The sequence below is a fragment of the Meleagris gallopavo genome, chromosome 14 (genome assembly GCF_000146605.3).
Source record: "Meleagris gallopavo isolate NT-WF06-2002-E0010 breed Aviagen turkey brand Nicholas breeding stock chromosome 14, Turkey_5.1, whole genome shotgun sequence".
In the NCBI taxonomy this organism is placed as follows: domain Eukaryota; kingdom Metazoa; phylum Chordata; class Aves; order Galliformes; family Phasianidae; genus Meleagris; species Meleagris gallopavo.
The window spans coordinates 15,578,148-15,605,746 of record NC_015024.2 but is presented as its reverse complement, the minus strand read 5'-3'; the positions used below and the strand labels follow the sequence as shown (position 1 = coordinate 15,605,746).

Sequence of the window (27,599 nt, the reverse complement as noted above, 5' to 3'; positions counted from 1 at the left end):
TTTTCTCTACAAATTCTCGAGTCCATCTCAAACAACCTCAGGTAATGTCAGGACTCACCGACTGAACCAGAGGCACAGACACATTACCGTGCCCTGGATTTGCAGGCTCTTGTGTTTGTGCTGCAGTCCAACCCCCATCCATACCATGGAAATGCAGCCAGGATGCAGCACAGCCTGTGGTTGTGTCCCCGTTGTGTGTGCATTGAGGGTCACTTCTCCAGCAGCTCACTGGTGGCCATGGGTGTTTGCTTGGGCCACTGCATTCTGTAGAAGCATTAGCAGGCTTCTCTTTTCCAAACCAGGAAGCAGATTATTAGGAGAAAAGTGATGTTCTGCGTTTCTTCTCCCGATCGGAGTTTATGCAGTAACTTCTGAAAAGCAAATGAAGGCATGTTTAAATGAAGCAACTGTAAATACCATTCATTAGCAACTTATTTTCCCTTGAGTCTTGTGAAGTGTGATTTTTAAAGACCGCTTTGTCTCTTGAATAGTATTAAGATTACAAGCACATTTTACATTCATGAGGCTGAAAGGCAAAAATGAAATGATCCTGCATTTCTTCACGTTGTTAACTATGTGACTAATTTCAATTAATATGCTTATCATACGGAACTGTTCATGTTTTATTTCTCAAACACGTGTCGTTGTCGTCATCTCCATCCGTTCTTGTCTTCTGTGATAAACCTCCAAACTGCCTCCCTTCCCCACCTTCCCTGGCAGAGGCACGTGCCCGTGGCCTCACGTAGCGTGGTAGGAACTTGAATCATGGAGAGAAGAGCCTGGGCCAGGTTTCTTCCTGCTTGCATGTCCCCTGTAATAAAGAGTGGTGAGAAATCATGCTATTCGTTGCACTCAGACAGATCCTCCTTTGGGTTTTAAACAGATCAGTGGGTGCCTCTCTACTGGGTATACCGGGAATGTGGATCCCCTGGGATGCTTGTGGTACAGGGCATCTTGAGCAGAGCTGCCTCATGGGAGCTCAGTGCACACTGACCTCCTGCTGCAGTCGCCTTCCCATATGTTTTTTTCTTTCCCTGCAGGGTGGCAGAACCACCCCTCTGACATCTCCTCCATCTGCTTTCTCTCACGGCTGTGCAAGGCAGGGGCACACAGCTCTCACCAGCGCTGCCTTTTCCCAGCAGGTTGTCGAGAGCTTTTGTGCTCCCCAAACCACCCCCTCACCACTGTGATCATAGCATGTACTCCTCATGTCCCACCTCTCCCCCAAGAAACTGCTTTACTGCAATTACAAGTTATCACTGTTGGTGAAGAACTTGAGTCATTATTTTGCCAAGTGCAGGAAATGTGAACCATTCTTTGCATCCCCTCATCACAATGAGTTTGCCGGTTGTTGAATCAAGAAGATAAAAATAATCCTCCCTGTTAGAATAGCTTTTGTAATCATGTGTGACACATAGGGCTACACATGGAGAGGTCAACATAAGGAGGAATAAAAGGGGCCGTGCCCCCAAGGTTGCTGCAGGCAGAGCTGGCCATCCCTCAGCCCCTGTGTATGGGAAGAGCTCTACTGGCCTGGATGGTGGTGAGCATGGAGCTTGGTCCCATGAATTACGAGAGGAGGTCAGCATTAAGTGGGGAGAGTGTTCGTGTGAGTTCCCCTGCCATGGGCAGGTTTGCATCACTCAGACCCGCAGTCAGATGGATTTTTTGACTCTGCAGCCAGCTGACCTCCCCCCAGCATGGGTTGAGCACAGCCGAGCCAGCATCTGTGGTCCTGGTGCTGACGCTGTCAGAAGGCAGCAGATGATGTTATCTGGATGTGGCTCAGATGGGTAAAGTGGTGAAATGTCCTTTGAATTCCCTCAGCACCACAACCCCTAAGGCCTGCTGCCCTCCCCACACGCATGGCCCCACATAGCGCTGGGCTCCTTGGGGCTCCCGCAATGCCTGGCTGGGCATGGGACTGTGCTGCCAACATGAGCTAATCCTGACATACAGTAAATATTAGCAGGCAGAGCAGTGGGAATCAGAAGGAAAATATTTAACAGTTCATTCTCTTTGTACAAAGATTTCCATTTAGAAAGTTAACTGCAGTGTGCCTCTGTCTGGTGTTTCTTTAGAAGGGTGAAAAACTTCAGTGAAATGGTCACATCTGCAATAGTGAGGTGGAAAGGTGGGTGGTTGATGCTTAGAAAGAGTGGGGGAAGATTTGTCAGAATTCATCAGATTCCCACTTTTCCAGTGACAGGGCAGGACTGACAATTTCACATGGACTGGTTCAGCTCTCAGGTACATCAGTGCAGGCTGCACAAGAAAATCAGGCTTGGTAGCGTTGTCCTCCTGCTGTGTGCCTGCCTGTGCTGGTAGGAAGGAGTTAGCAGCCGAGCGAGTTCTAATTTTTTTCCTCATTAACCTTCATTAAAAACAAAGCCAAAAGCCAGACCTAAGCCACCAAAGAAAAAAAAAAAGAACCAACCCAAAGCCCCAATCATAATTTTGTAAAATGAAAATAGGAAAAGCACATTTTATTTTTCCAGGAGGTGTAATTCCAAATAGGGAATGGAAAGCTCCATTTCCACTCACAGGCCAGTGCAGCTATGAATGCATAAACCCAGATGTAAATTATGTTAAATTTCCCTTGGTGGAATCAGTGTAATACCTATCAGAAAGCACAATATTTAAAAAACTGGTAATTGCGAATAATGTAAATGTGGAGAATGTTTTGGAATAAGTGAGCGTGTTGTGCAGTGTATAAAAACGTTAGTCATGGCTCTTCATATCGTTTGTTTGTGTCCTTGGCAGGCTTCAATGGCTGAGAACAGTATACCTCTATACACTACTGCTTCCATGGGAAATCCCACTCTGGGCAACCTAGCCAACGTGATGAGGGAAGAGCTTAATGGTGCAATGGAGCATACGAACAGTAATGGGAGTGACAGTAGTCCAGGACGTTCCCCTATGCAAGCAATGTGAGTATGGCAGAGCCGCATGTGCCAGTGGAGGCGTTGTCTTATCTGCTGGAGTGTGACTGTGGAGGTTCTTGGTGTGAGCAGCACAAGTCCATCTGGGGATGTGCTTTGGCTGATGAGAACATAAAAGGGCCATTTACCAACTTTCACATAAAGGAATCAGCACAATCCAGTCTGACAAGCACATGGGACTGTAAAATTGTTAACTCATTTGTAATCCTCTTCTTTAAACCTCAGACCGTGGGGTTGCAAAACCTCTTAGGCAACTGCATTTCTCAGAGGAAAGACTGGTGCTTCCCTCCCCTTCGGAGCACATGGCAAGCGCCCGGTGGGGCCTGGCTGGGAAATGGGCCTGTTGGGCAGGTTTGACAAACACTTGATGCACAACAGTCTCGCTCAGCATTAATGATGGCACACGTGAAGGTCTGCATGATTTATAGATTGCTCTTAAAATATCAAAAGGAAAATTAATAGGAGCATTATAGCAACAGACGGCAGTATAATGAGTGCATATATAACCGCATGAAGTAATGGGGGATTGCTGTCCCTGCTCAACGTGAATGGCACCAAGGCAGCGAGCTCGCGCAGGAAAGGGTAAGGCAGGAAGGGTGTGATGCCCCTATGGGTGTGCTCAGTATTTATGGGGTGATGGAGTGAGTTTGCAAAGCTGTAAATTCCCCCCTCCCCTCAGATTGCATACCGGATAATTGGCAGCTGGCAAGGGAGCCAGAGTTTATAAGTCTTGTAGTTCTCAAATGTGAAAAAGTACCTCAACTACCTGTGTGAGTAGCCGTGCTCAGGAGCCCACTGCCATCCCGCTGGTGGTTCGTTAGAATGGGCTGCAGAATTACTGGCTGCCTCGCCACAGCTCACATTACACATTAAAAAGAGAACTAATTTGTCGTCTTTTACTTCAAAGTAATTTGAATAAGGGATTTACAAAAGTAAGTCTAAATCAAAAAGTAGAAAACATTAACCTAATACCACTGTAGTAATTAGTTGTGAAACTAATTAGCATTTAATGGCAAAAAAGTTTCCCACCTGCATAATGTGTTGTCAGAGGGGAGGGGGGCACGGAGGAATCTGAAGCTCTGGGTACTTTGATATCGCAGCATTTCAAATCAGCGCACAATGTGCTTTGAAAAAAAACATCTTTAAAGATGGCAACATTCATTTTTAATTAATAATTAATTTTAAACATTGTCTTTTACCATTTACTTCAAAACATTCAAATCATCTGTTTAGCTTTTTCCAGTGGTTGTTTGTGCAGTATTAATTATCTCTCCCAAAGTCGCATTACGTGACACACTTCCCGTCGATCAGAAGCAGATTCATCTTGAGGCACTTTGAGTCACAGTTTGTTATCCTCTGCCCGTGACCACGCAGGGCCGGAGTGGAGGAGGAGCACAGGGACATGGGTTTTCTCCAGAAATGAGGCTTCTCCCAAGGGTTTCTCCTGGCCTAACAGACAGGGACAAATGTTTCTGATGTTGCGTTAATCCAAGTAATTATTTTTTGTGAGTTCAAGGCTAGCGAAGTTCGTGCACTTCTTGTTTCACCTAAGGTTTCGTTGTCTTTGAAGAGACTGTGAGGGGGGGAAGTAACCGAGTTGAAGCAGGCTAGGACATTTTCCAGAAATGTGCATAGCCGTGGCCTTTGTTGCACTTAATAATCATCTCTTAGCACATTGATACCAAGGTGAGGGGCACCGAACAAATACTGGAGAGAGAGGAGGAGGGGGGGAGGGATGCCTCATTTTCATTATTCACCAGAAAATCCAATTTTCTGTTGTAATATGGAAATGATTGTTTCCTGAGTGTTTTCATTTTCTCAGAATTGATAATATATGTGTTCTCTGCTGAACATTTCTTTTTGCTTAAGTAAAACGTGGCGAGGTGATGTTCCAATCCCTGTCTGTGAGCTTGCCCATTAAAATGGTGTTTCTAAGTATTAGGAAGGGATCTAAAGCCAGAACACCATTCAAATGCCTTAAGTTTGCCCTGTTTAGTAAATAAAATCCAGAGTCAACAGTGCATTTCCAGATGCTGTGCAACCCCTGACTGTCAGTGAGCATGCTTCAGTAGTGACGTTTCCAGTTTTTTTCTCGGTGCAGATTTCCTTGTCCCAATGCAAATGATTTTTTAAACAATTTCAGTATATTAAAATAAATCAAGCTTTAAACTTTATTGTAAGGTTTAGAGGACCTTGTTAACATGACAGCTAAGAAGTCTAACACTTTAGCTGAAGTCTTATTACCACTCATTCGTTTCCTTTTTATGACACATTGAACCACAGCTAGGTTGTTTTTTTTCCCCTCTCCCTTCTTTTGAAACACTAGAAAGTAGTCGCATAATTACAGCTTGGGGACATAACACTTTCATCCTGATATGCTCCAAAGGTAGCCACAAAGCAAACTACTCCATGCTGTGTGCACCACCAGAACTCAGTGGCTTTAAACAACAGTCAGCTTTATTAAAAACTCCTCTGTTCCCAGAGTGGACAAACAAAAGAATTACTCAGATGTGAAAAGAAGGGGAATCAGTGTTCAGCAAGGTTATTTATTGTTAACCCCTTCTGGAGTCTTAGGCATCTACTTAATAGGCTGAAATGCTGCTGATAGCAGAAAGAAATGGAAAACCCTTTCTTTTTTTATTTTTCTTTCTTTCCCCTCCTTTCGTTTTTTTGTTTTTTTTTCCCCCTAGCCCAGCATTTACCTTTTTTGTAGTTTAGAGGTAATAGTTTCTCCTCCCCTAGTAAGGAGGTGGTAAATAGAGATTCAGACATTCTTGAAAGATGTGAAAATCTCCCTTTGCCTTTGAGCTTACTTTAACTGAATGTTGTCAGTTGCTCTGAAACATTTGAGCAAAATCCTGGATTCGATCAGGTCTCTTCCTCGCATGCCACTTTGTGGTTACAACTGACAGAGGATGCAAAGAGATGAATTATTTTTGTATTCCATGCAAATCCCTCCCGGGGGGGTTGCATTACCCAGATCACCCTCTTAATTTGGGGGATGGAATTCTTCCAGGCTCACTGTCTGATGCCTGTCCAACGCGTGAGCCCTGGAGGAGGACATTGTGGCCGTGCCCCGTGGCTTTGTGGGCCCCTCTGCCTTTGTCTCGCTCAGGGTCAAGCAGCATAAGTTCTTTGCTCGCTTTGCTTTTCAGTCCTTAAGTTTTGCTTTTGACTTACGGGAACCGAACCAAACCTCAAAGAAAAACTCAGTTAAAACCACCCGGTTTCACCTGCTTTCATAACAAAACCAGAAGGTGGTCAGAGTTTGCTTTGGAAAGGTTCAGAGGCCTTTCAAGGAGCTTTCACAGAATTTTGGGTTCTTGTGAGCACAGCGGGCACCGGCCATATCTGGTGGTGCCCATTTGTTCCTACCCAGCAGGTGGGAGGTTGTGATGGGAGACCAAGACATGGCCCCTGTGTCCATTGTGCGAAACGCATTCTCTCTTACCTTGGAAAATGTTTGGTCTGCATTTCCAAAAATAATAATTAAAAAGCAAAAATAAGCCTGGCAGTAACATCAATACCAAAGGGCAGCAAGCGTGACCTAAATTAAGAGAGCAGTAGAAGAGATCCCTGCCATAAAGGCCAAGTAGCGCTCACTTCATCAGTCTGTGCGCATTGCCATTCTTTCCCTATTTCTCCGGTTTTTCATTCCACTTTTTCTCCCGAGCGAGGGCCCCACAGGCCATTCATAATGGAAGTTTTTCTAGTTGCAGCTAATCAGCATGGTTTCACGTTTGTGTGGCCATGAGCCGCTGGGACACTCAGCACATGTCCGCCTTGGCAACTGCGAGCAGCGCGCTGACTCCAGAAAGGTGCTGTATGTGCAGCACTGGTAGCTGTTACTGCTCTTAGCCCCCAGGAATTGTCTCTTCCTTCTCTTCTTTTCGCCTTCTTTTTCTGAAAATGGCACAAGGCCTGGTGATAGAGTACGTTTTTGTAAACTGGAAGGAAGAAGGTATGTGTGCACAGATGCAGTAGCAACACTTCTCTTGGTTGGGTGGGCAGGAAGGTGCAGTTAATACCAAAGTATTGACCTAGCCCTTTCAGCACTCAAGAAGTTGAAATATGCAGGGACTTGAAAGGCATTCACATCTCACATTAGAGATACGTGTAGTCAGCAAGTTAGATCTGTCCCCAACTGAATTAAATAAATAGGGTGCTTTGAGCTTTGAGCACAGTACAGACAAACAGCTGGTTCTCTCTGGTCTCTTGAAACAGGCAGAGTTACCTTTGGCTTGTGTGCGAGGTGCAGAGTACGTTTCCCTGTTTCACGATTTATTCTTCCTGCCTGTCAGTGCAGCTGAGTACAAAAAGTACTGCCATTCTATCTACACAAAGCGTACAATAAAATATAGCTATTTTAAATCATTTTAAGGCAGAGCTGTGCAAGGAAGGAAAAGTTCTTACAGGGGGTGTTTGCACTCAGATGTTTTCAAGTAGTCGACGTGAAAGGGTTAAATTAGCCTGGAAAAAAAAGAACAGGACTCTAGGAGGTGGATATCAACTCAATGAGAGACAGAGTGGGACTTGAACTCATTAACACTTTATTTTAAGGGATTGCCTACAACATTAATTATTTAGGAAGCAAACAGGGTCTCCGTTGCTGTGTCGCATTATTAATACTTGGTAATGTCAATAAAATCCTACTTTCCTATAAAGTCCCACCAACAAGACACTATTGACTCACATGGCTATTTTACATTTCAAAAGCTGCCGAACAAAAAAAGAAAAGGTAATTTGTATTTGTATAGGATTTGTTGTAAATATGATTTACGAACAACATTTTTCAATTGTTATCATACCCGTTTTGAATGACCAAGCCCCATTCCCCTGCGGGTTATTCATGTGCTGTGCCATAATGAGAAATTTGGCAGATCTCATCTCTTTAGTACATCCTTGTGCCCACCGTGAGCCGGGGATCATGTTCTGCCTTGTTTACAGCTGACAGTGTTATTATTCTCGTTAGGACTGTGCTTTCTTATCATATTGTTGTGTTGAGCGAGCCTTTTCCTCTCTGTTTGTGTTTCCTGGCAGGGCTTTTCTTCCCTTATTGACAGTTTGTAAAAATATGCATTAATTTGGAGTTTAAAGCATGTATCATGGTGTCTCTTTGCTGTGTTTGCTTGAAGTTGATTAATGATAGAACCTCACTTGGGGTCGTCCTCTGGAGAGTTGTCTCACAGGTTCTGCATGTTAACGAGCGACGCCGCACACACAGTGCAGTGATTAGCCCAACCTCCGCCAGCTTGGCGGGCCGACAGCCCGCTCCTTTGCTTTTTGGGTGCTTATTCCGCTTATTTATCCAAAGATTGTATTAATCAACTTAACATGTCAGCTGAGAGCGCTTTCTCTCGATGCTGAGACTGAAGGCCCATCAGGTGCTCCTCCCGGAGCGTTTCCCCTGGGAGGCCGAGCGGCAGAGCGCAGCCTTCACAGCCCGGCTCCACATTCAGGCTCTGCTCCTCAGTGCCCTGCAGCTCCAAAGGCCCAAGCCGCCCCGCGTTCCTGCCCAGCCCCCCAGTCAGAGCCTTGTTGGAGCGAGCAGCTCGCTGAGTGATCGTGTTTTCGTTTTTCCAGGCACCCCGTGCATGTCAAAGAAGAACCGCTAGATCCAGATGAAAATGAAGGCCCGCTCTCCTTAGTGACAACAGCCAACCACAGTCCAGATTTCGATCACGACAGAGATTATGAAGACGAACCTGTAAATGAGGACATAGAATGAGTATGTCTGACATCATCATCCTGAGAATGAAGATGGGAAGAACACGTCAAACCTAGCTGTGAAATCTCTCCATTGTTGTACAGTCTGGAGGATTCTCAGTCCGCTTTGACAACTATGAAATATGTTAACTCTTAGTGCCATCAAGTATCCCATTTGGGAGTATTTTTGATTTTTCTACTTTTTGTTGAAAAAAGGAATTTGTACTCTGTGCATTGGATGGACTTGTTTGGTACTTGGGATTTTCCTCTCTTACAGTCAACGTCAGTGTTGTAAATTTGCTAAACTGATTCACTTACATTTAGCAGCCAACTGTGGACTGCAGGTCCTGCCAATTTTGGACACTTGAGGACATCAAACTGAGCATGTACACCAGAACTGCAGATCAAGTCTTTGCCCAGATTTTAAGGATTCCAATGGACAACATATTTGCACAGTACTGCATGTTGATTATCACTGCCTTTACTCCATTTTGTTGTTTTTCGGGTTTTTTTGTTTGTTTGTTTGTTTCTTTTTTTTTTTTTTTTTTTTTTTGCTTCCATTTGGGATGGGGAAGGCCTGTGTGTGCACGTGTGTGGATATGTGTGCGTGCGTGTGAGCGTGTCTATCGGGGAGGGGTTAAAAGAAAAAATTATCCCAAACTTTTTAATGTATTGCTTTTATTCCCCCGCCCCACTTCTCCTCTACCATTTTTAAGTTCTGACCTCAGGCCTCATCTGGGCCCAGGGCCTCTCGGAGGCTTCAACGTTTTCTGTACTTTGTGATGAATGTTAATAGGTGTTTTTATTATACGAAGCTGAATGTCATTGAATTGTTTGTAGTTTTTTCTGTCATTCATTCCAGTTTCCTTCAGATGCCACCATGTTTTCTTTAGCTGTGGAAAACATTCCATTTCGGTGTCTCTATTTTTGTTGTTGTTTTTTGAAAAGGTCCCAAATGCTGCACTATACATGTGGAAGGGTTGTCCAACGGAGAGAGAGAAACGAAGTACTGCAAGAATGAGAATGAATGACAGATGAACATAGAAACACTGTAGGAAGCAACACAGATTCATTCCGCAAAGCAGTATTTTTTTGTTGTTGTCATTTTGGGTTGGTTTTTATTTTGAGATTTCTTTTTTGGCAGCAATGGTGAATATTAGCAAATGCCACAAAATGGAACAGCACAAAGAAATGTATGCAGCACCAACAGAATTCACTTTTATTAGAGGATGGATAGTACAGTGGCAGGCTCTCGGTTGTTTAACACGAGTTTTAATGGGTCAACAAATCTTTCTGGAATATCTAAGATTACTGAGATGGGCACCTATACATTTATTATGACTTTTTTTTTTTCTTTTTGCATTTGCATTCGCAAATAGTGGTTGGAAAGATGACTTCATTAAATTGTTATTGTACGTGGCGATGTTTCACGGTTAAACATCAGTTCAGGATTGCTTGGTGGCATTAATCTGTTTGAATACAAATTAGATTTCAGATTGAACTTGTTACGGGAGATAATAAGGACAGAGCCCCACTAATGCTAAAGTGTTAATTTCAACTGTGCAAATCCAGTACTGCGGTTACGATTGTTATGCAATATTACACCAGCCAGTATGGAAACCTCACCGTAGGAAACGGGAAATATAGGAGAGAATTCGCACCGGGGCTTGTTAGGCACGACTGGCAATGCTCTTCAAAGCAAACATGATATGCAGAATTTGTTGCTATAGGTCAGTAAACCTTGGTCACCAAACACCTAAACGTTTTCGTTCTGCAACCACTTTTCCGTCACTCATTTATTTATGTAGGACTGTAGCTTTTTTATTATTTCAAAAAGCCTTTCAGAGCTTAATTTATATTCTTCTTTGTACCTTTTTTTTTTTTTTCCTAAAATTACCAAAGATATTACACAAAGGTAAATTATGTTCTCTGTTATATGCTTTATCTTGTGAAGCCAAATATCCTCTTATTGTTGATCAAAGGAGGTTGAAGAATTTAGAGGGAAATGACAAGCTGTGGGCTATTGCTAACCTGAGAGGGAAACTGCTCCTTTATTCTAGAACATTTAGAAGGCCAAGTAGATGTCTGAACCAAAGTTGTTACTTTTTATTTGTAATTCTTTACAGTGACCAAAATGAAATTCTGTAAAGAGGAACGGAGGAGAGCTTTTGAGGCTAAAACCAGGAAACAGTGTTACTGGGGACGCCAGGGATGGGAGCTGAGAAAGCAAAGGCGCAGTTTTTTTGCAGAGAATTGGAGATCAGATAAAGGAGACAGTTTAATAAAATGCAGAAGAGAACAGAAAAGCTCCCACAATTTAACTGGACCACATAATAGTATTTCTAGGTTGAAAAGAAAAAAAATAATAATAATAACTGATTTGGTCTTTGGTTCTACAGATTGTGTGCCACTTCTGTTTCGGGATCGTGCTAGGATGACTGCTTTCATTTTGGTTGATCTTGGCAAATTTGCTCAGTTTTGTTTAGTTTTCGGTCAGCATTTTTCATAAAGAAAGAACACTCCTGTCCACTCATAAGCTTTGGTACAAAAAATTTTATTGGCAGTTACTTTTATAAAACTCAGCTCTGCTTTCTGTTAGGAAAAAGAAAAAAAAGAAAAAAAGAAAAAGAAGAGAAAGTAAAGGAAAAAAAAGAAAAAAAGAAAAAAAGTTTTTCTCCTGCTGCAGTAAATATTTTGCATGATGAGTTCCAGGGTCACACTTTCAAAGTTTATCAGTGAAGTAGTGATGAATAACGGGGGAGTGTCAAACTATTGAACTTTTTGTATAAAAACAAACAAAAAACTTTACAAGGTGCCAAGATGTAAAGACAATTTGTTACATGTTTTTTTTCTCAAAGAAAAGCGTACATTATGAAAGTAGTACCATGTATCAGGTAAATCGCTGTCAGGAATGAGAGTCAAAGCCTTCCTTGTCCACAAAACCAAGTTTGTAAATGTAAAACCTGTTAGGTTTCTGCATTCGACTAGAAGTGAAACGAAAAATCAAGGCTTATGTAGAGTAAGTGACCACAAAAGAGGACCTTTTTTGATTCTCACTCGCAAGAGTCCGGCAAGAGTTCCTGGAATGCCCCAATTCTGGAGCCCCGACTTCAGGGAGAGACCGGGGCAGGGGTTCTCATCCTACAAATATTGCAGATCATTAGATATTTTATATATATACATACATAAATATATATATATATAAAGTTTTTAAAAATAATTTTGAACTATTGTAGTTTTCAGATTGCCAATATTCTCACGTTCATTATAGCATAGGAAAAAAAAAAGTGTTTAAACTCTTTTGAAATCCTTTGGTACCTTTGGTTAATGAACTCAGATTGAGTTTTTAGATGTTTCAGAAGCAATTTAGTATTCTAGTCTTGCGAGGTGAACTTGCAGTCACGACTGCATTTTAACGGACCCAGAACAGGTAACAAACTATCTTCTACCCATAAGCCTTGATGAAAATGGTACAGTCCAGACTGTTAGCATGGTGCTTCGTGTGTATGTGCTGCCAGTAACAAGATATTTTTTTTTTTCTTTTGATAAGGCATAAAAGAAACTCATTCCTTACATCAACTGTAATTCCATCATTCCATGTCTGTTGATACAGACAATAAAAAATGTTGTGTAGTCAGTACTAATTACTGACATTATAGCATTCTCAAATGCAATAAAAATGCTGGTTGTTCACACTGGTAATGCAAGTTGCCATGTCCTAAGTTTTTGTTTGTTTGTTTGTTTCTCCTCCCTCCCGGCTCTGTGTCGCATCCCCAGCAACCCCAGAGCAGACCCTGTGGAGCAGTTGCTCACCCCTCACCCTGTCCCTGCCCATCCACGCACAGTCCATCGCATTCCTTGGGCCTCCCCAGCCACATTGAGTTGCAAGCTTTTAGCTCCAGTTTCCTGGCTGGACAGGATGCTTGTTGAGGCCTTGAGCGCTGGATGTGAGGAGGATGCTCACTTGGAAGAACTCATCTGCTATCCAACCAAGTCCATCAGAGTTTGCCTATTTGGTTCCTGGGCAGCTGGGGGTATTTGCTTTCTTGATGGGCTCAACTTCAAAGCTGAAAGTGAGAAAAAAGGGTTTGGGTCCTAATCTTGCAAATCGTCTCAAGGGGAGTTCCTTAATGGGAGCTGGACTGGACTGTTCCTCCTGGCTTCAGCGGAAAGGGCTTGGCAGGTACTGTATGTACACAGAACGGGCTGCAAGATGGATCTCAGTCCACACCACCATGAGAACAACGTTCCAAGTTACGCTGTCACCTGAGACAAACTTTGAGAGGAAAAACCCATCTTTTTTTTCTTTTTTTTTGAAGTACACTTTTATTTTCTTCATCAAGTTTTATAAAGAAAAATGTTTAATAACTAGCATTAGCAGTAAACCAGAATTTCAGAGGAGAGATTTTTTCATGAATAATTCATTAAAATTTCACATCTGCAAGATTAGTCATCCAAATAAAATGCTAATGTCAAAAACATGCACCGTCTATAATATTCTCATCAAGAAATCTTTTTGCATATAATGATAAATGCTTAAATTAGTACAAATGATTTTATAAAAATATTCTATCATAAAATTATACCAGATAGCTACTACTATTTTTTTTTTTTTTTTGAGGGGGGAGGGGGAAAATCTTGCACACTCATTACAACGTGTCTCAAAATTGTATTGACGGGTGGATTTTGCTAATGAAAAATGCATAGGATAGAATTGAGTTAGGTCACGTATTGCTCTTCTATCATTAGTGAAGTTTTAGTACATGGGAGTGGTCTCACTTTTGCAGTTAAGAAAACATTCCTACGTCACTGGCAGAAGAGTGTTTATTTTGGCAGGAGCGCTCTGTGTATCTAAAGCACGGGTGGTGGGGTCAGCTCCAGGTAGAGGAACATGGCCTGGGAGGATCTCAGCCCCTTGGATGAGGACTGCTTGTCCCCATAGGAGTCACCCTGGCTTTGTACAGACCAGGAGAGGATCCAGGGAGCCTGTGAGCTCTGAAGGTATCCCAAATGATTCCTCTGTTTCACTTCCCTGGTCATCATCTCTGCACTGTGTGTCCACTGCACGTTGAACCCAGCATCTGTCATCTGCTGACTTTCTGTGGCTATACCTTTCCCAGCATCAAATGCTGTTTTCTATCAAAGCTGAAAAGCACTTCGGTGGTCCGTTGAGGCGATGCATCTCTGGGCCACTTCCAAAGAGAAGCAGAGGGCAGTGCATGGCTTTTCTGGGCTTCTTCTGTGCTGGTGAGGAGAGCAGAAGACAGCCGTGGCCTAGCATGGGAGCTGGAGGCCCAGCACAGCATGGTGCTCTCTGTGCTTTGTGTGTACAGCTGCTGATGAGCTGCATAATGCCCTCTGACCTGGGCTGTGATGGCAAAGGACAGCAGGTTTCACAGAAGTGATGGAAGGAACAACCAACTGTTGGTGCTGTTCACTCCCACAGAGACGCGCCCTGCACCACAACAAACTCTAATTAGGCCTTTTAACCTAGTGATCAGGCTGCGGCGCCAGTGATGATGTTAAACATTGGTTTAATAGTGAGTTAATCAGGTCATTGCTCAAATTCCTTGCAGAGGAGGTGAGCTCCGCCCTTCACCCAACTGCCATGATGGTGGTGGTGACAACTGCCAGGTGCTTCGTGGCCAGTACTGCCACTGATGACTGGTGACATCCCCTTCGTGCCATACACATGTCCCTGCTCACCCTGTAACTCTTTGTCTCCATCTTCCATTACACCTGGTAGAGGCCCTCTCTCTGCCCATTTTATCAGCTCCATTAGGCAGCTGCAAAGCACGTGGGCTGGAAGTAGTCAACAGCATTGTGTGGAGTGTTTAACCCAAAACAGCCCTTCCTCAAATCTTACTCAACAGGGAATTCCTCTATCTGGAAAAAGAGAAATGGAAACACCACCCCTGTGGCTGGAACTGCATCTTCATTTGTTTGGAAGCCGTCAGCAGCCATTTTTGATGCATCTCAGAAACCTAAAAAATGTTGTTTTTTTTTCTTCAAGCAATAATGGTAATTTGAAGGTAACCGTCCTTTCAAGGATTAATTCCAGCCAAAGCAATAACCATTATTTACCAGAGTTTGACATTTTTATCACTCATCATATTAGCAAATTTCCATTGAAAATGCTAAAATGGTTCGTCATAAGGCACATAACTGCTTTGGCTGTAAAAATGACCAACACAAGTGCCTGTACTCAAACATTAAATTATACTGTAATTAATAAAGACAGTTAAACTGTCTACTAGCAACAGCAATTTAGGTAACCACATTTGATCGGCTATAAATTGTAACTACATTAAAATTCCAGAAATATTAGCAATATGGATTACTTGATGGAAATAGGTGCTGATCACCAACACTCCTATTTTACAACGGAAGCACAGGTCATGTTGGCCACAAAACCGTGGGCGAAGATCAAGGCTGAGTACTTTTAATCTTGTGAAACAAGCAATTACAAATAGTTGCATCGATTTGTTAAAAAGCTTTAGGTGACATAAATTGTTTCCTGTTTAGCTTATTGCTCTGATACATAAATGTCACCCAGTATAATATTAATTAGGGTCACAGAACAACAAGGGTCGGGTGATATAGTGTGCCATCACAGATGTGTCAATGCTTTGTGCAAGATGGGGAAGGCGAGAAAAGCTCCACTGCAGCGCCCAGCTCCTAATTTTACGCGATGACAAAGGAAAGTAAAGGAAACCGTGTTTTAATATGTGAAGTAATTACTTTAGTACTAGTATAATTTTATGGTTTAGGATAAATTACAATGTTTTCATTCTCGTGCTCTTGCCACATAACATAAAACTCCACATATAGCATCAATAAAATAGAATACTGTTTATAAAGTCTTTCTGCTGCACAAGACCAACACTATTTCTCCCAGCACATGGAAACTAAGCACACATTGCAGTCTGGTGTGTGTTTCTACACTTAATTTTTTTTTAAACCCCAAAACGGGCTGTGCAGGTTATTTACTTAACATAAATCAAATGTATCATATACACTGTTTCTTTGGATTGGCATAGAACTTAGAAAAATACAGTAAGATTCTGAAAAATCTGGAGAAAATTTATTAAATATGATTTTTACTGTAATAGAATATTAATGTAACCCAATGCTCATTTCCCATTAAGTTGATCCCTTTTTAATACACACATGCTTTTTATTATTTTGCACTCATGCGAAAATTCCACATTCAGAGAGTTTCCATCTCCTTAGGAATGTCTCTGGCAAAGGCACAGTAAGAAATCTTGAACTGAGAAAAAAAAAACAAACCAGACAGCAAATATCGACCGATAAGATGTGGCAATGCGCTGATGAACTGAAGCAAAAGCCGATGATATAATAAAGGGTAAAAAGGCATTCAGCACTGCGAGGGGAACAGGAGAAACAATTACACTCCAAATCCCTCCTTCTCGCTGCCACTGTACCACAGCACAGATGAAAATGTTTGATTTGCAACATAAAAGATTCATTAATTACCACTTGAATATTTAAAGCTATTTTGCAGACTAACAGAGGTAGATAAAGCACTGAATTAAAACCTCTAATAAAATTGTAAAAATATTTCTGCAAGTTTACCGGCGTTGCGATTCCTCCCGGTTTTGGGAGCCAGGCTTGGCGCGTTGCAGAATGGATTCTTTCTTTTTTTTTCAAGTGGGTATTTGAAGTACGATGGTGCAATTGCACTGCGCTATTTGTCTCTCGTTTCCAAATGTTTACCAGATACTTACTGGGAATCTCACTCTTCACATGTGGTCGCCCTTTGTGGGAGAAGTAGCTGCTACAAAACAATACAGTGAGCGATGTGTGTGTTTGAGCCATACATTCATTTTAATACATTTCCATATACAGTAAAAACTCGTCTAGTCATAAGTCTGCTATAATACTCTCTCTGATATGAGACAGTTGTACTTTGTGGAGGGAAAAAAAAATCTGTTAATCCTATTATAATTACCCTCGTTAGACTTAAAAAAATAAAAAATAAAATTGGAGCAGTATCATTTTCTGCAAGGGTGGAGGACTCAGCAGATCGCAGGAATGCGCACTGCAGAGAGCATCTCTGTAACTGCACAGCACTCCCTGGATTTGTACCAGGGAGCCTGAGCAGTGAGCCCGGGGCTGAGGGAATCTCTTGTGCTGCTGATTGCAAAGGATGTGCTATTTGTCTACACCCAAAAAGCATAATGCAAACTATATATATTTTGTATATATGTGTGTGTGTATTTGCACCACTTCTGCCTGTTGCCTACATGGTACTTCAGCCTAGCCTCAAAGCGTTGTGATCCCCACTCACCAGTTGATACAGAATCACAGAATCATAGAACCATTAAGGTTGGAAAAGAGCTCTAAGATCATCCAGTCCAACCACCCCCCTGCTACCAATATTGCCCACTAACCATGTCCCTTAGCACCACATCTATCCTTGCCTTATCACCTCCAGGGACAGTGGCTCCTCAACCTCCCATTTCAGTGCCTGACCACTCTTTCAGAGAAGAAATTCTTCCTAATATTCAACCCAATCCTCCCCTGGCACAGTTTGAGGCCGTTTGCTCTTGTCCTATACACTGTGGTGGCTGAAGACCTGAACTTGACACTGATCAATCACATTTATACCTCTTTGCATTTGGTTGACATTTGTTGTTGTTGTTTTATAAGTAACATTCTATTTTTAAGCAAATGAAAATTTTTAATCCACAACAGTGCAGTGAGGGCTTGACTGCAGGATGAGGGTTGAAAGCTGAAGTCATAGCTCTTTCAACAATATGTTAACAACCACGAGTAGAGCCAAAGTGTATGAATTTAATAAGAGAAGAACAGTTACGGTTCTCTCTCACTGTCGTTAATTTTATACAGTTGGCGAAGGAAATGCAAAGAAAAATGTCCAGTTATATTTGGATATTCCCTTTACACAACTGTTCCTGTTGTAATTACCAAGTGTCCATTCCAATTAAATGGATGTTGAGAGTATTGCAGTGGCTCTGTGTGGGAGATGTGCACTTTTAGACGTTACTGCTGGCTAAGAGCGACCGATGAGGCACTGCAAAAGGAGCTTGCTATGGGCATCCTCAACCTGGGCTCCATCTTCACAGGCAAACAATAACATTCACCTTGCCAAAAAGGAAAGGGCGTTCTCACAGTCATTCAGGCCCTGTCCTTTTCTATTTGTTTTTGTAAAGTCGATTTTAAATTTTCTTTTTGGACCATTCTCTTTAGTTCTTTTTAATTTGTGCTGAGCATGGTAAGAGCTGTTTGTATCACAGATCTCAACACAGAGCTGACTGGGTCCACTGTGGGACCCTATAGCCCATTTACTTTGCTTGAAAATGGATTTCTCCTGGTAGTTTGCAAATATGTGTGTATATACACCCAAATATGCTTTTTGTATGCTTTTTGATATGGAACTGAAGTTATGCTATAGGAGCCCTGGTACTACTGCTTTCCCTGACACCCCATAGGTGGCACATCATTAATTAACGGGAGATAAGAGCTGCCCTAAGTTAGCAATGGCTCATACCCATGTTTACCTTAAATGCTGTGAGTAGTCCCTGAGTACTCCAATAGCAAACATGCACTCTTATCCATCATATTTTTGGCTTTGTTACCTTTGTTGGATGTAGGAAGGCAAAACTGTGTTCAGTGCCCATGATATCTATTGAAAACAAAAATACGAAAAATAAGAAGTAGAGCTTTCAATTATTTTGGCGAGTACCAGGGTTTAGTTTTAATTAAGTGCTTCCTTTTTTTTTTTTTTCTCCTGTTTCCTAGACATGCTGGTCAGACTTGCACTGTATAGAATTGCACAGACAGAGCTCCGGAGCACCTTCCAACACATGACGCTGGTGCCTCGTGCTCACCCATGCTATTCTTAAATACTGCTACTCTGCTGCATGCTCACAGCTTCTCCCTGGCACCTCGTGCCATTCGGGGTGTTCTCACCTGTTTACCACACAACGAGTGCTGGCAAACTCAAAACAAAAACACCTGATAAAAATCAAATACTACACTGCTAACTGCAAAGTTCATTTCCCCTCAGAAGTCCTTCTTTAATTACAAAACCCGCATAACCCATTTCCTTTGGTGTGCAGAAAGGTGTGTAATTAAACTATCAGCATAATACCTTTCTACATGTAAAACCTGCACTTATGAACTTTAACTGCAGAATAAAAACTCCTATTACATGACCATTAAGTATTATGAATAAAGCAAGTCATTGTAGTACTTGATTAATTTTTATACACTAAGCATTGTGTTCGGCACAAGTTTGGTTTCTGTCCCGTAGTCTCTGCCATCTTTTCCCCCAAGGGCTGTGCCCCATCTCTCCGTGATGCTTCTAGAAAGTCCCTCAGGCTCTGTGCTGCTTCTGTGGCCATCGTGGAGGAGAACAAGTCTGTTTCTGTAACATCGCCATCGTGGTGTGGCTGGGGAATGGGGCACAAGGGGAAGGTGGGGAAGACCAGGTCTCCTCTGCTCTGTGCATATCTCATCTCATCTCTGGGTAGGCTGTGAGGTTCTTCTTTGCTGGGGCCCTGATGTGCAAGGAGCTCCTTGGGAACTGCCTTGGGAACGGCATTCTGTATTCTGGTTGTGAGCTCAGAGGAATCAATGGATGCTGATAAATTGGTTGTTAGTTTTTGACTAATAAGAGAAATCTGATTTGACCTTCTTTCACACCAGTGCCGGAGAAAACCATCCAAGGAGAACCTGTCCAGGTGCTCATACCTACTGCTTCACAAGAGCCCAGAAGCATTGCCTTATATGTGTTACCTACTGCATGTTCTTACCCAAGAACATGCCTGCCATGTACCAGCACCTTGTCAAGTGATGTGGGAAGGCAAAAGTGAGTATCCCAGCTCAAACCCATAGTTCCAGAATCTCAACAGGCAGTAAGACAGGGCTGTATGGTGCTCAGTGCTGGGTGGCCAATGGGATGTCTTCCACCCTATGTGCAAACATTCAGGTCCCCAAGCCATCACTCATTAGCGCCTCACAGCCACGCTCCCATATGCTGTGTGATGATTACATTGAGGCTGATCTTTGATGTCTGGAGTCAGGAAGTTTAGCTCAGCTATAATCAATAGCATTTCCAGCTCTTCGAAATCTGCACTCAGCACTCAAGGCAGCCAGTCTGCATTATGTCCTTGTCATATGTATATATTTGCATGTTCATTAGCTATGTAGTAGCACAGCTGTATGTGGTTTCATTTAGCTTTTAATTATCTTCTTTGGGTTGGTGTTTTCATCTCCAGCAGACTTAAGGAAAAAAAAAAAGGGAAAATCACTTAGGCAAAATAAATGCTGCTGAGCAGGTCTGGGGCAAGGAGCATTGCTTCCTGGTGCATCGTACTGTTCCACTGCAAAAGAGATGTTTGGTTTGAAAGTTCCAGCAAATTAATAATAAATCTGTCTCTTCGTTTCCCCCCATCATATGCTTATCTTATTCAGGTGGTGAGGGAGTAATTTTTCATTTGAAGCAGGTGGTTGTTTACATAGTAGATAAACTCCATCCTTACAATCCTTGGCATGCATGTTTGTGTTTGCTCCAACAGCTGCTGCTCGCACACAGATCAAGGCAGCCTCCTCTTTCGATGGAAATGACTCATACTCGGATGGGCTGAAACAGAAACACCATGCTCAGCTGCAGACACCTGCAGTCGTGCACTGGCTTTAAAAGTTAGGATGTGGGTTTTCGCTAATTTTATTCTTTTTAGGTTCTTACACCACACCCTTTATTTTGGTTTCTGAGAAATTTCCATTAGCAAGAACAAAACAAGGTGACTAATATCTGCGCTGAACTTTCTTCTCCTTTCCTCCCAACCCCCCAAGCTCGGTGAGAAAACTGAGATTTATTCCTTTTACTGTGATTACTGGTAATGAGTCCAGCATTACTGCTTTCTGCTTGGTTGGGTCTTGGGTCTAAAGTGGCAAGGTTGGCCTTGGGTCCATCCGAGGGGCTGTTTCTTGGCATTTCACTGCCCTTGCTATACTTTCCCTTTTTGTCAATGGAATGGGCTGCATTCAGTGCTGAGGAAATGAAGCTGAGCTTAACCTGAGCCAGTGTTGCTGATTTCTCCTTACACCAGTGGTTGGCGGAGGAAAAATTCCCAAGTGCCCACTGGGGATTTGGCACATGGCTGCCTGCAGCACATGGTGCCTTATCCAGGGGTAATTACGGCTCAGGAACGACGCTCCTCTGCACCACCTCGTCACACAGACCTGGGGTAATGGCTGGAGGAGGCCTGGCCCTCTCTGCTTGCATTGCAGGAGCTCTCCTATAGCAGGGAAATATATTTTTATCGTTTGCTTACCTTGACACTTCAAACATTTCCCCAGCAAGCTGAAGGTGTAATTAAATGACATGCCAGATGCCAGTGCACGTTACGTTATACCACCTCTCAGCTGGGCTAGCAGAAGGAATGAATGGAGCCTTAAGACAGCTCTCCTATAGTTACTTATTATCTCTTTTCAATGAAGAATGGGTAAGGTTGAGCAGGATGTCAGCAAACCTGTAATTTCCTAGCCTTTTGGTTACTTCTGTGCTTCTGATCCACCACTGATGTGAAGTTTTGTTGTACTTTTTTTGTTCTGTCAATTATGGCATCTCTCCAAGGAGGCGGCGGGCTCTCATGTCACACATGCATATTTATGGTAAGGTATATTCGGATTTTCCTGTTGTGCCTGAAACCAGGTGTTTGGGCCTTTTGGGTGGGTCTGCAGCGCGGCCTCTTCAGGGCAGCAAAGCTCTTGGGGCACTGTTTTCTCAAAGGCTAAAAGAACGCTTGCTGAGAAAATGACAGCAGGCTGTTGTAACTTTAGGAAATTAAATGATTTTTTTTACAACTTTAAGAACAGGATTTCTAGAATGTATTATCTTACTCCATTGTGTCTGCTACCTCAGAAGATGGATTTGGTGTCTCTCTTGGCTGTTGCTCTCAGCCTTTAGAGAGGCTTTGCAGGACACCAGCCCAGTTCTCGGGGAGACAAGATGTTGGCTGTCACAAGACAAACTTGCCAGCAAGATTTATTTACTTACTTGGAAGTGGAGATGTTGTTTTAATAATGCAGCCAGCGGGGAATGGAGGTGTTGGCCCGAGCAGGGGCTCTGCAGCATCCTGCTCTCTTGCTCAGTGCAAGGGCACAGCCCCAGGATGAGGAGCACTGCAGGAGCCATCCCTCAGAAAACCCAAACCTCGAGAACTCTTAGCCTTGATATTTGTATTTTGTGAGAGCATGCAAACTACAATGTTTTGGTTCCAGAGGTTTTAATGGGTCAGTGATGGCTCTCCACCTGTATGTGCAGGGCACTTCGTTTAGAAAAGATGAGTGCCCGTAATTAAATATTAATTTACTAGCACTAACACCAACTTCTCCCAAAGTCCACCATCAACAGCCACGCTCCCTTTCACTGGCATTTGCATTTCTAATTAGGACTGCTTGTGACCAGAAAGTCCCTGCAGTTGACATTCCATTCAGTGCATTTTGTTGTCAGACAATGCTGTGCAGCCAGGACAGTGCTGCAGTTAGTGTTTTCTCCACTTTCTCAACCTGTGATATTTCTACTTTGGACGATAATTTCCTACAAATCTTCACTGACATGGGAATCACTTTCCTTCTGTCATTTACTGGTTGATTATTTTTCTTCTTTTGGCCTTGGAGAACTGATATTAAGGAACCTCTTCAACGAGTTCGACAAAGCTCCCAGCTCCCTGGTTACCAGGGGCTGCCATGGCATGGCTCTCTTTGCCCCTGCATCAGTGCAGAGATCAGAACTCACCACTCTGCATGTGCTGTGAGTGATGCAGCACCTGCCAGGAGACCTTGCTGCTGGAATAGGCAGAAGAAAGGGGAAATATTGCTATTCTTCTTTAACAGGTGGGAAACCAAGGCACCGAGAGCTGACGAGGCTTGCCAAAAGTCAGACAGAAACCCGAAAACAGCCACAAACTGAATCCAGGTCTACTGAGACTCAGCCCAATGCCTCCATCATTTGTCTCTTCACAGATTTTATTTCTGCAGTTAATTGAGCTATTCCCTTGGACAGACTGAGAAGCTTCCACCTCCAGCTATAGCACTGCTGCTCCCGTATTTCCTCTGCGTGACCTGTAACTCCTCTCCATTTCCCCCCATGCAGGTGGAGCAGCCTCCCTTGCCCTGCTGCTCAGGAAGGTGCTCTGCAGAGCCCTTGAGCAGTCATGTGCTTCATCCCTGACCTTCCCCACAAATAACTCCCCTTGTTCTTTCCTAACCTCAGCCCAATTTGCCCACAACCTTGTGCTAATTAACGCCTACTGCTGAAATCACTGTAGATGTCTACTGAGCCTTCAAGCGGCTGCTGTGAGCCACTCAAATGGAGAAGGAAGAATGTGTGGGTACCAGCACGTCTCAACCCACGCCCAACTGAGTCCTAAGCCTGGCCATGGGCCCTCCATGCTAGAGAAGCCCATGGAGTAAGCAAAGAGCTTATGCAAATCCTTTGCTATCTGTCACAAAATGGAGCTCTTCATACTTCAGGAACGATGGGAGAAACAATCTATCGATATTCTGTAATGAGCATAAATGCCCTTTATAAATTGTTTCCCTTTATTGACTCTAAAGCAAATGTAGCCGTGAATGCTGTACATTAATACATTTTATACCTTCTAATGGTTTGATGGCCTCATATATCCAGTAACGCTGAGAATAATCATTAGATTGTAAGGAGTGCAAAATATGTTTTATCACTTGAAAATGGAATTCCTTCTTGAAAGGTAAAACCAGTGGTAGATCATTGATTTGAAAGGTCAGGGTTAAAAAGCTTATTAATGACTGGGTTAAGCTCTAGTAAAATTCTTTGTTTTACTCAGCTGTATGAAGCATTTAGCTAAGTGAGGCTCTTCATTAGGACATTAGTGCTTTTATACTAGCTGTGTAAGGTAAAAATCAGTAATTTCCAGCTTATGTTCAGGAAAATGCATTCCAAGCAGCACCAACTACTCCAAATAACACCAGACAAAGCATGGCCCTGGGCACAGTGGCTGCCAAGTCCATAGTGCCTGCTCTACCCATCCTCTGCTGGGATCCCCGAGCATGGTCTGAGCAGGCAGATATATAGCACAGAGCAGCAGGCCGTGGGCAGAAATACAAGCGTGGGTCCCAGAAGCCATGCAGTTATGTCAGGATGCCCCAGCACCGAGTTAATTAGCCATGACTCCCAGCCTGGCTTTAGATTTGCCCAAGTACTGGGTTCATGGGGATGCGGTGCTTCTTGCCTCTGAGCTGGGGAGCTGTAGTGGGAGAAAAGTGCATGCCCCTATCTACAGACGTGTCACATTGTGTGGATGAAGGGTCTGTACCTTGAGGACACCAGTGGTACCAACTTAAATGCCCCTTAACTGCTGCCCATCTATCCCAGCAATGCAGGAGCGGGGCCATCCTCTGAGATGTTGCTCACTGGGAGAGATGGGTCACCAACAGACAGCTGTTTGTGAGGGCATTCTTTCTTTCTAAGCCCCTTGTCCTGTACGTGGTCTGATTCCAACACAACCCTTGGTCTGGCAGATCTTGTGTTTTGTTCACAAAGTGCCTTTCAGGAGCAAAACTGCTCTTCTATCGTCGTCAGGGCAATGTCCCTGTGTGGCACTGAGCATCACCCCTTCCTCAGTCCCTCTGTGCTTGGTTGGGTACTCAATTTGTTCAAATTTCCTTTATTTTTAGCACTTCCTAGAAAAATGCTTGCTGTTCTGAGAAAGAGATGCAGTGTTAACCCACAGCAGCTGCTACCTATCGCTATACAAAAAGAGGGACCCAAAACTCAGTCGTGCTGCATTAAGGAGCCCTTTGTAATGTTTTTAAAGGAAGAAAATAACAGTGCAGCACATAATATCCACAGCACGTGCTTGGTGCAGAATAACTGGGATACTCAACACTTTTCATATGAAGCAGCCGTGCCAACCCAACCGTCGGAACAACTTTAATAATTCACAGTGAAATTAAATCGCAGATTAAAACAGATGGTTTGACCATTTCATTACAAGCTGTGGCGCTTATTTGCTGACCATTGGCTGGTATATGTAAACACATAAAAAGCAAAAGAGCCCTTAGGTATGAACCATACTCTCTCTTAACTTTTCACTCATGGTTACAGTGTGGCTATGAATGTTTTGGATCCAGACAGTCTTTAAAGGTACCGCATTCAATTTACTTTTACTGATGAAAGGAAGAGGTCACAGAAAGTGCAGAATGGGTGGGAAGAACACAGGGGCTTCACTATCTCTCCTGTCAACACATTTCAGCTGGCAGCATGTTGCAAAGCCACGCTCAGCAACAACACCGCAGGCTGCTTCACCCATAGGTGCTGGTTGTGGCTGCAGGGAGAGGGATCTGGCTGCTCTGCTCTGGTGTCTCCATGGCTGACTTTGGATGTCTCTGGCCCCAAACCCCTTCATTTGTAGATTGCTGGTGCTGTTTCATTCCTCTGTTTGCTTACATGGCTGTAGGGAGCATTACCAGTACCAGAAAGGTTTAAAGAAATGTTTGCAAAGTGCTTTGATGTCAGTGGTTGAAAAAAATAATGCTGCTTCACTGCAAAATGTGAGCACCTGGAGCAAGGAAGAGGTCTGTCGATGAGCAGCCCCACACAGGTGTGTGTGCTCTGGTAAAGTAAAGGGGCGCTGAGGACCTTGTAGCTCACTTGGACTGATGGAGAGGACAGCACCAGCTGCATGCAGCAATGTTGCCCCCGGTACTTCATTTTTCAGATGCTGTTAAACAAACAGAATTCCACTCTAAAAATAATTATGAACAAATCTATAAATGTGTTTAGCTTTGGCAGCACTGAAATGAGTAGGTGATGTCTCTTAAAAGCGTGACTGCTGTGCCTCCAGACATTTCCTTTGGCAGTTGGTGCTGGGTTAGGGATGATGGCTGGGGAGATATGATAACAGGGAGTACGGTGATCCAAATGCATTCTGCTTTACCTATTTGTGGTGTAGTAACATCATGAAGCCATATGAGCGCCTAGAGAGAGCGCAAGGCCTGCGTGACCACCTTGAGTATGGATTAAGAAGGAGAACATCTCCCTTCACTGTTGGTGAATCCAGCAAGCCCAGTCAGCCCTGTCCCCAGGAGTTGTGTCTGAGCCTGTGCTCAGGGAGCCCAAAGAAAAGAAAATAAAGTTGGGATTTCATAGCTTTAGGGAGAAAAAAATCTGAAGCTACGGTGCTAAAAGTCTTGCTAAGTTCTTAGTGAGCGGCAATGAAATGGGAATTTCTGGGAATGGATATATTCAGCAAAGCAAACAAGTAGGAGCTGCAAGCTGCTGCACAGTCCCAGTCCGTGCCGCTGCAGGCCCCTTGGAAATGGGAATTAATATTCCACACTGAGGCAAAGACGCATTCATAGACACTCACATCTGCATTGCAGTTTAAAACTTAGACTGTGCCCCTACAAGAGCTCTAAGAAATGAGCACCCAAGGAGGAAAGTGCAGGGGAAGGCATTAGTCAATCACCTCTCTGTGACACTCTTCTTTTAGGATCACAGCTACATCTTCAGACAGATAATCCTTGATCATTCTGCATTGCAGCTACCATGCAGAAGAGTTTTCTCATATAATAGCATATTGTTGACAACAAACTAGAAGAGACATTTAAAATTTTTTTTTTTACAATGCCTAAAAGGGTAAAAAAAAAAGAACTAGTATGTTAAAAATCAGTATTTATCAATAGCCCAGGCTATAACTGAGGATTCACAGCATGGACACTGACAGAATGGAGACAGCATTGTAATGAAAAAAGCGTATCCATCATCAAAAATACAATACTTACCGTGACCTAAGGTCAGGTTTGTACAGTTACACCAGATGTTAGATTTCAGCCGCCCTTTGAAATGAAAGAACACAATGGTTACTATTCCCGTAGTGTTGTGGATTTCATTAAACAACAGGTTTATCTTTCAGCTTTAAAATGTAGAGCAAGATTAGGATATTCTAACGTTTAGGTTACAGAAAGACCCGGTAAGCACATTGTGAAGTAGGCTGGTGCTATCACGCTGCAGTTTGGCACGCAGCAGCCAGCTCTGCCTGGTGGTAAAGTTCAAAAGGCAGCAATGCAGAGGGTGCAGTAAGTGCATGCAGGAGTGAAAGGAAAAGGGCTGGGTGCTCCCATAGCAGCACTGGGCTGTGCTGGCCCCAGCTGGATGTGCTCCCGTGGCACTGGGGACAGCAGGCGCGTCTGAACAGGGCTCAGTGTACCACAGCCTGCTGCCTCTGTTCTCCCTTCTCCGTTGATAACAGAGGAGTGGGACCATCATTAAAGGAGCCCAGCCTGGAAGGTGGCTCAATTGCTCAGGATTTCCTTCAGTGACCTCTTCTGAACCTGGCTGCTCCCTCCCCCCGAGCTCAGCCCATTTCCCACATGGAGGGAGACATTCCCTTGCGACACCGGCTCCTCTTCTGCCTTGTTTGTGTTATTTAGCTCCCTTAGCACTGACTGTGTTTATACACAAATGTATCATTCAGACATATAAAGCTATCTATCTATAATTTAGATACATATTATATATATTACATAGTGCATGCTCTGTGTTACGTGTTATCTATTATATATGAGTGGTTTACATAAATACATGATTTAGTTATATATTATGTATTTATTACATAGTATGTGCTATGTAATGTATATATAATGTGTGCTTATATATTATCTATTCTATTTGAGTGGCTTATCTACATATACAATTTAGATATTTACTATGTATATTATATAGTGTATGCTGTGTGTTATGTACACATGCACACATAACCTTAAACTTCAATATGAACTCCACTCTGAAGTTATATTCTCATTCATTAATAATAATCATTAACAGTAATCAGCAACACTGAACATACTCAGATCTAATATAAGAGGTGAGGACAGACTTGGGGCAGGTGTGAAGAAGCCCTCATTTCTCCTGTCCTC

At 43.1% G+C, this 27,599-nt stretch overlaps 1 protein-coding gene and 1 long non-coding RNA gene across 11 annotated transcripts in view; one reads left to right on the top strand and one right to left on the bottom strand.

Annotated features, from left to right (window-relative positions):
• Positions 1-10,544, top strand: part of FOXP1 (forkhead box P1) — a 301,896-nt gene extending 291,352 nt beyond the window's left edge. For all 6 annotated transcript variants that reach the window (XM_010718724.2, XM_010718729.3, XM_010718728.3 and 3 more), the window contains 2 exons: positions 2,764-2,930; positions 8,526-10,544. In XM_010718724.2, the coding sequence (XP_010717026.1) occupies positions 2,764-2,930; positions 8,526-8,670 (312 nt within the window). In that variant the 3' untranslated portion in view covers positions 8,671-10,544. The remainder of the gene's footprint in view (positions 1-2,763; positions 2,931-8,525) is intronic.
• Positions 10,545-12,334: 1,790 nt separating this feature from the next.
• Positions 12,335-27,599, bottom strand: part of LOC104913197 — a 55,666-nt gene continuing 40,401 nt past the window's right edge. For 3 of the 5 annotated variants that reach the window (XR_795199.3, XR_795197.3, XR_002119672.2), the window contains 2 exons: positions 26,466-26,519; positions 12,335-18,315 (listed from right to left, as the gene is read on the bottom strand). This is a non-coding gene — a long non-coding RNA (uncharacterized LOC104913197). Of the gene's footprint in view, positions 20,278-26,465; positions 26,520-27,599 lie in introns of all 5 variants that reach the window. The other 2 variants (XR_795201.3, XR_004161338.1) reach the window with 2 other exon arrangements.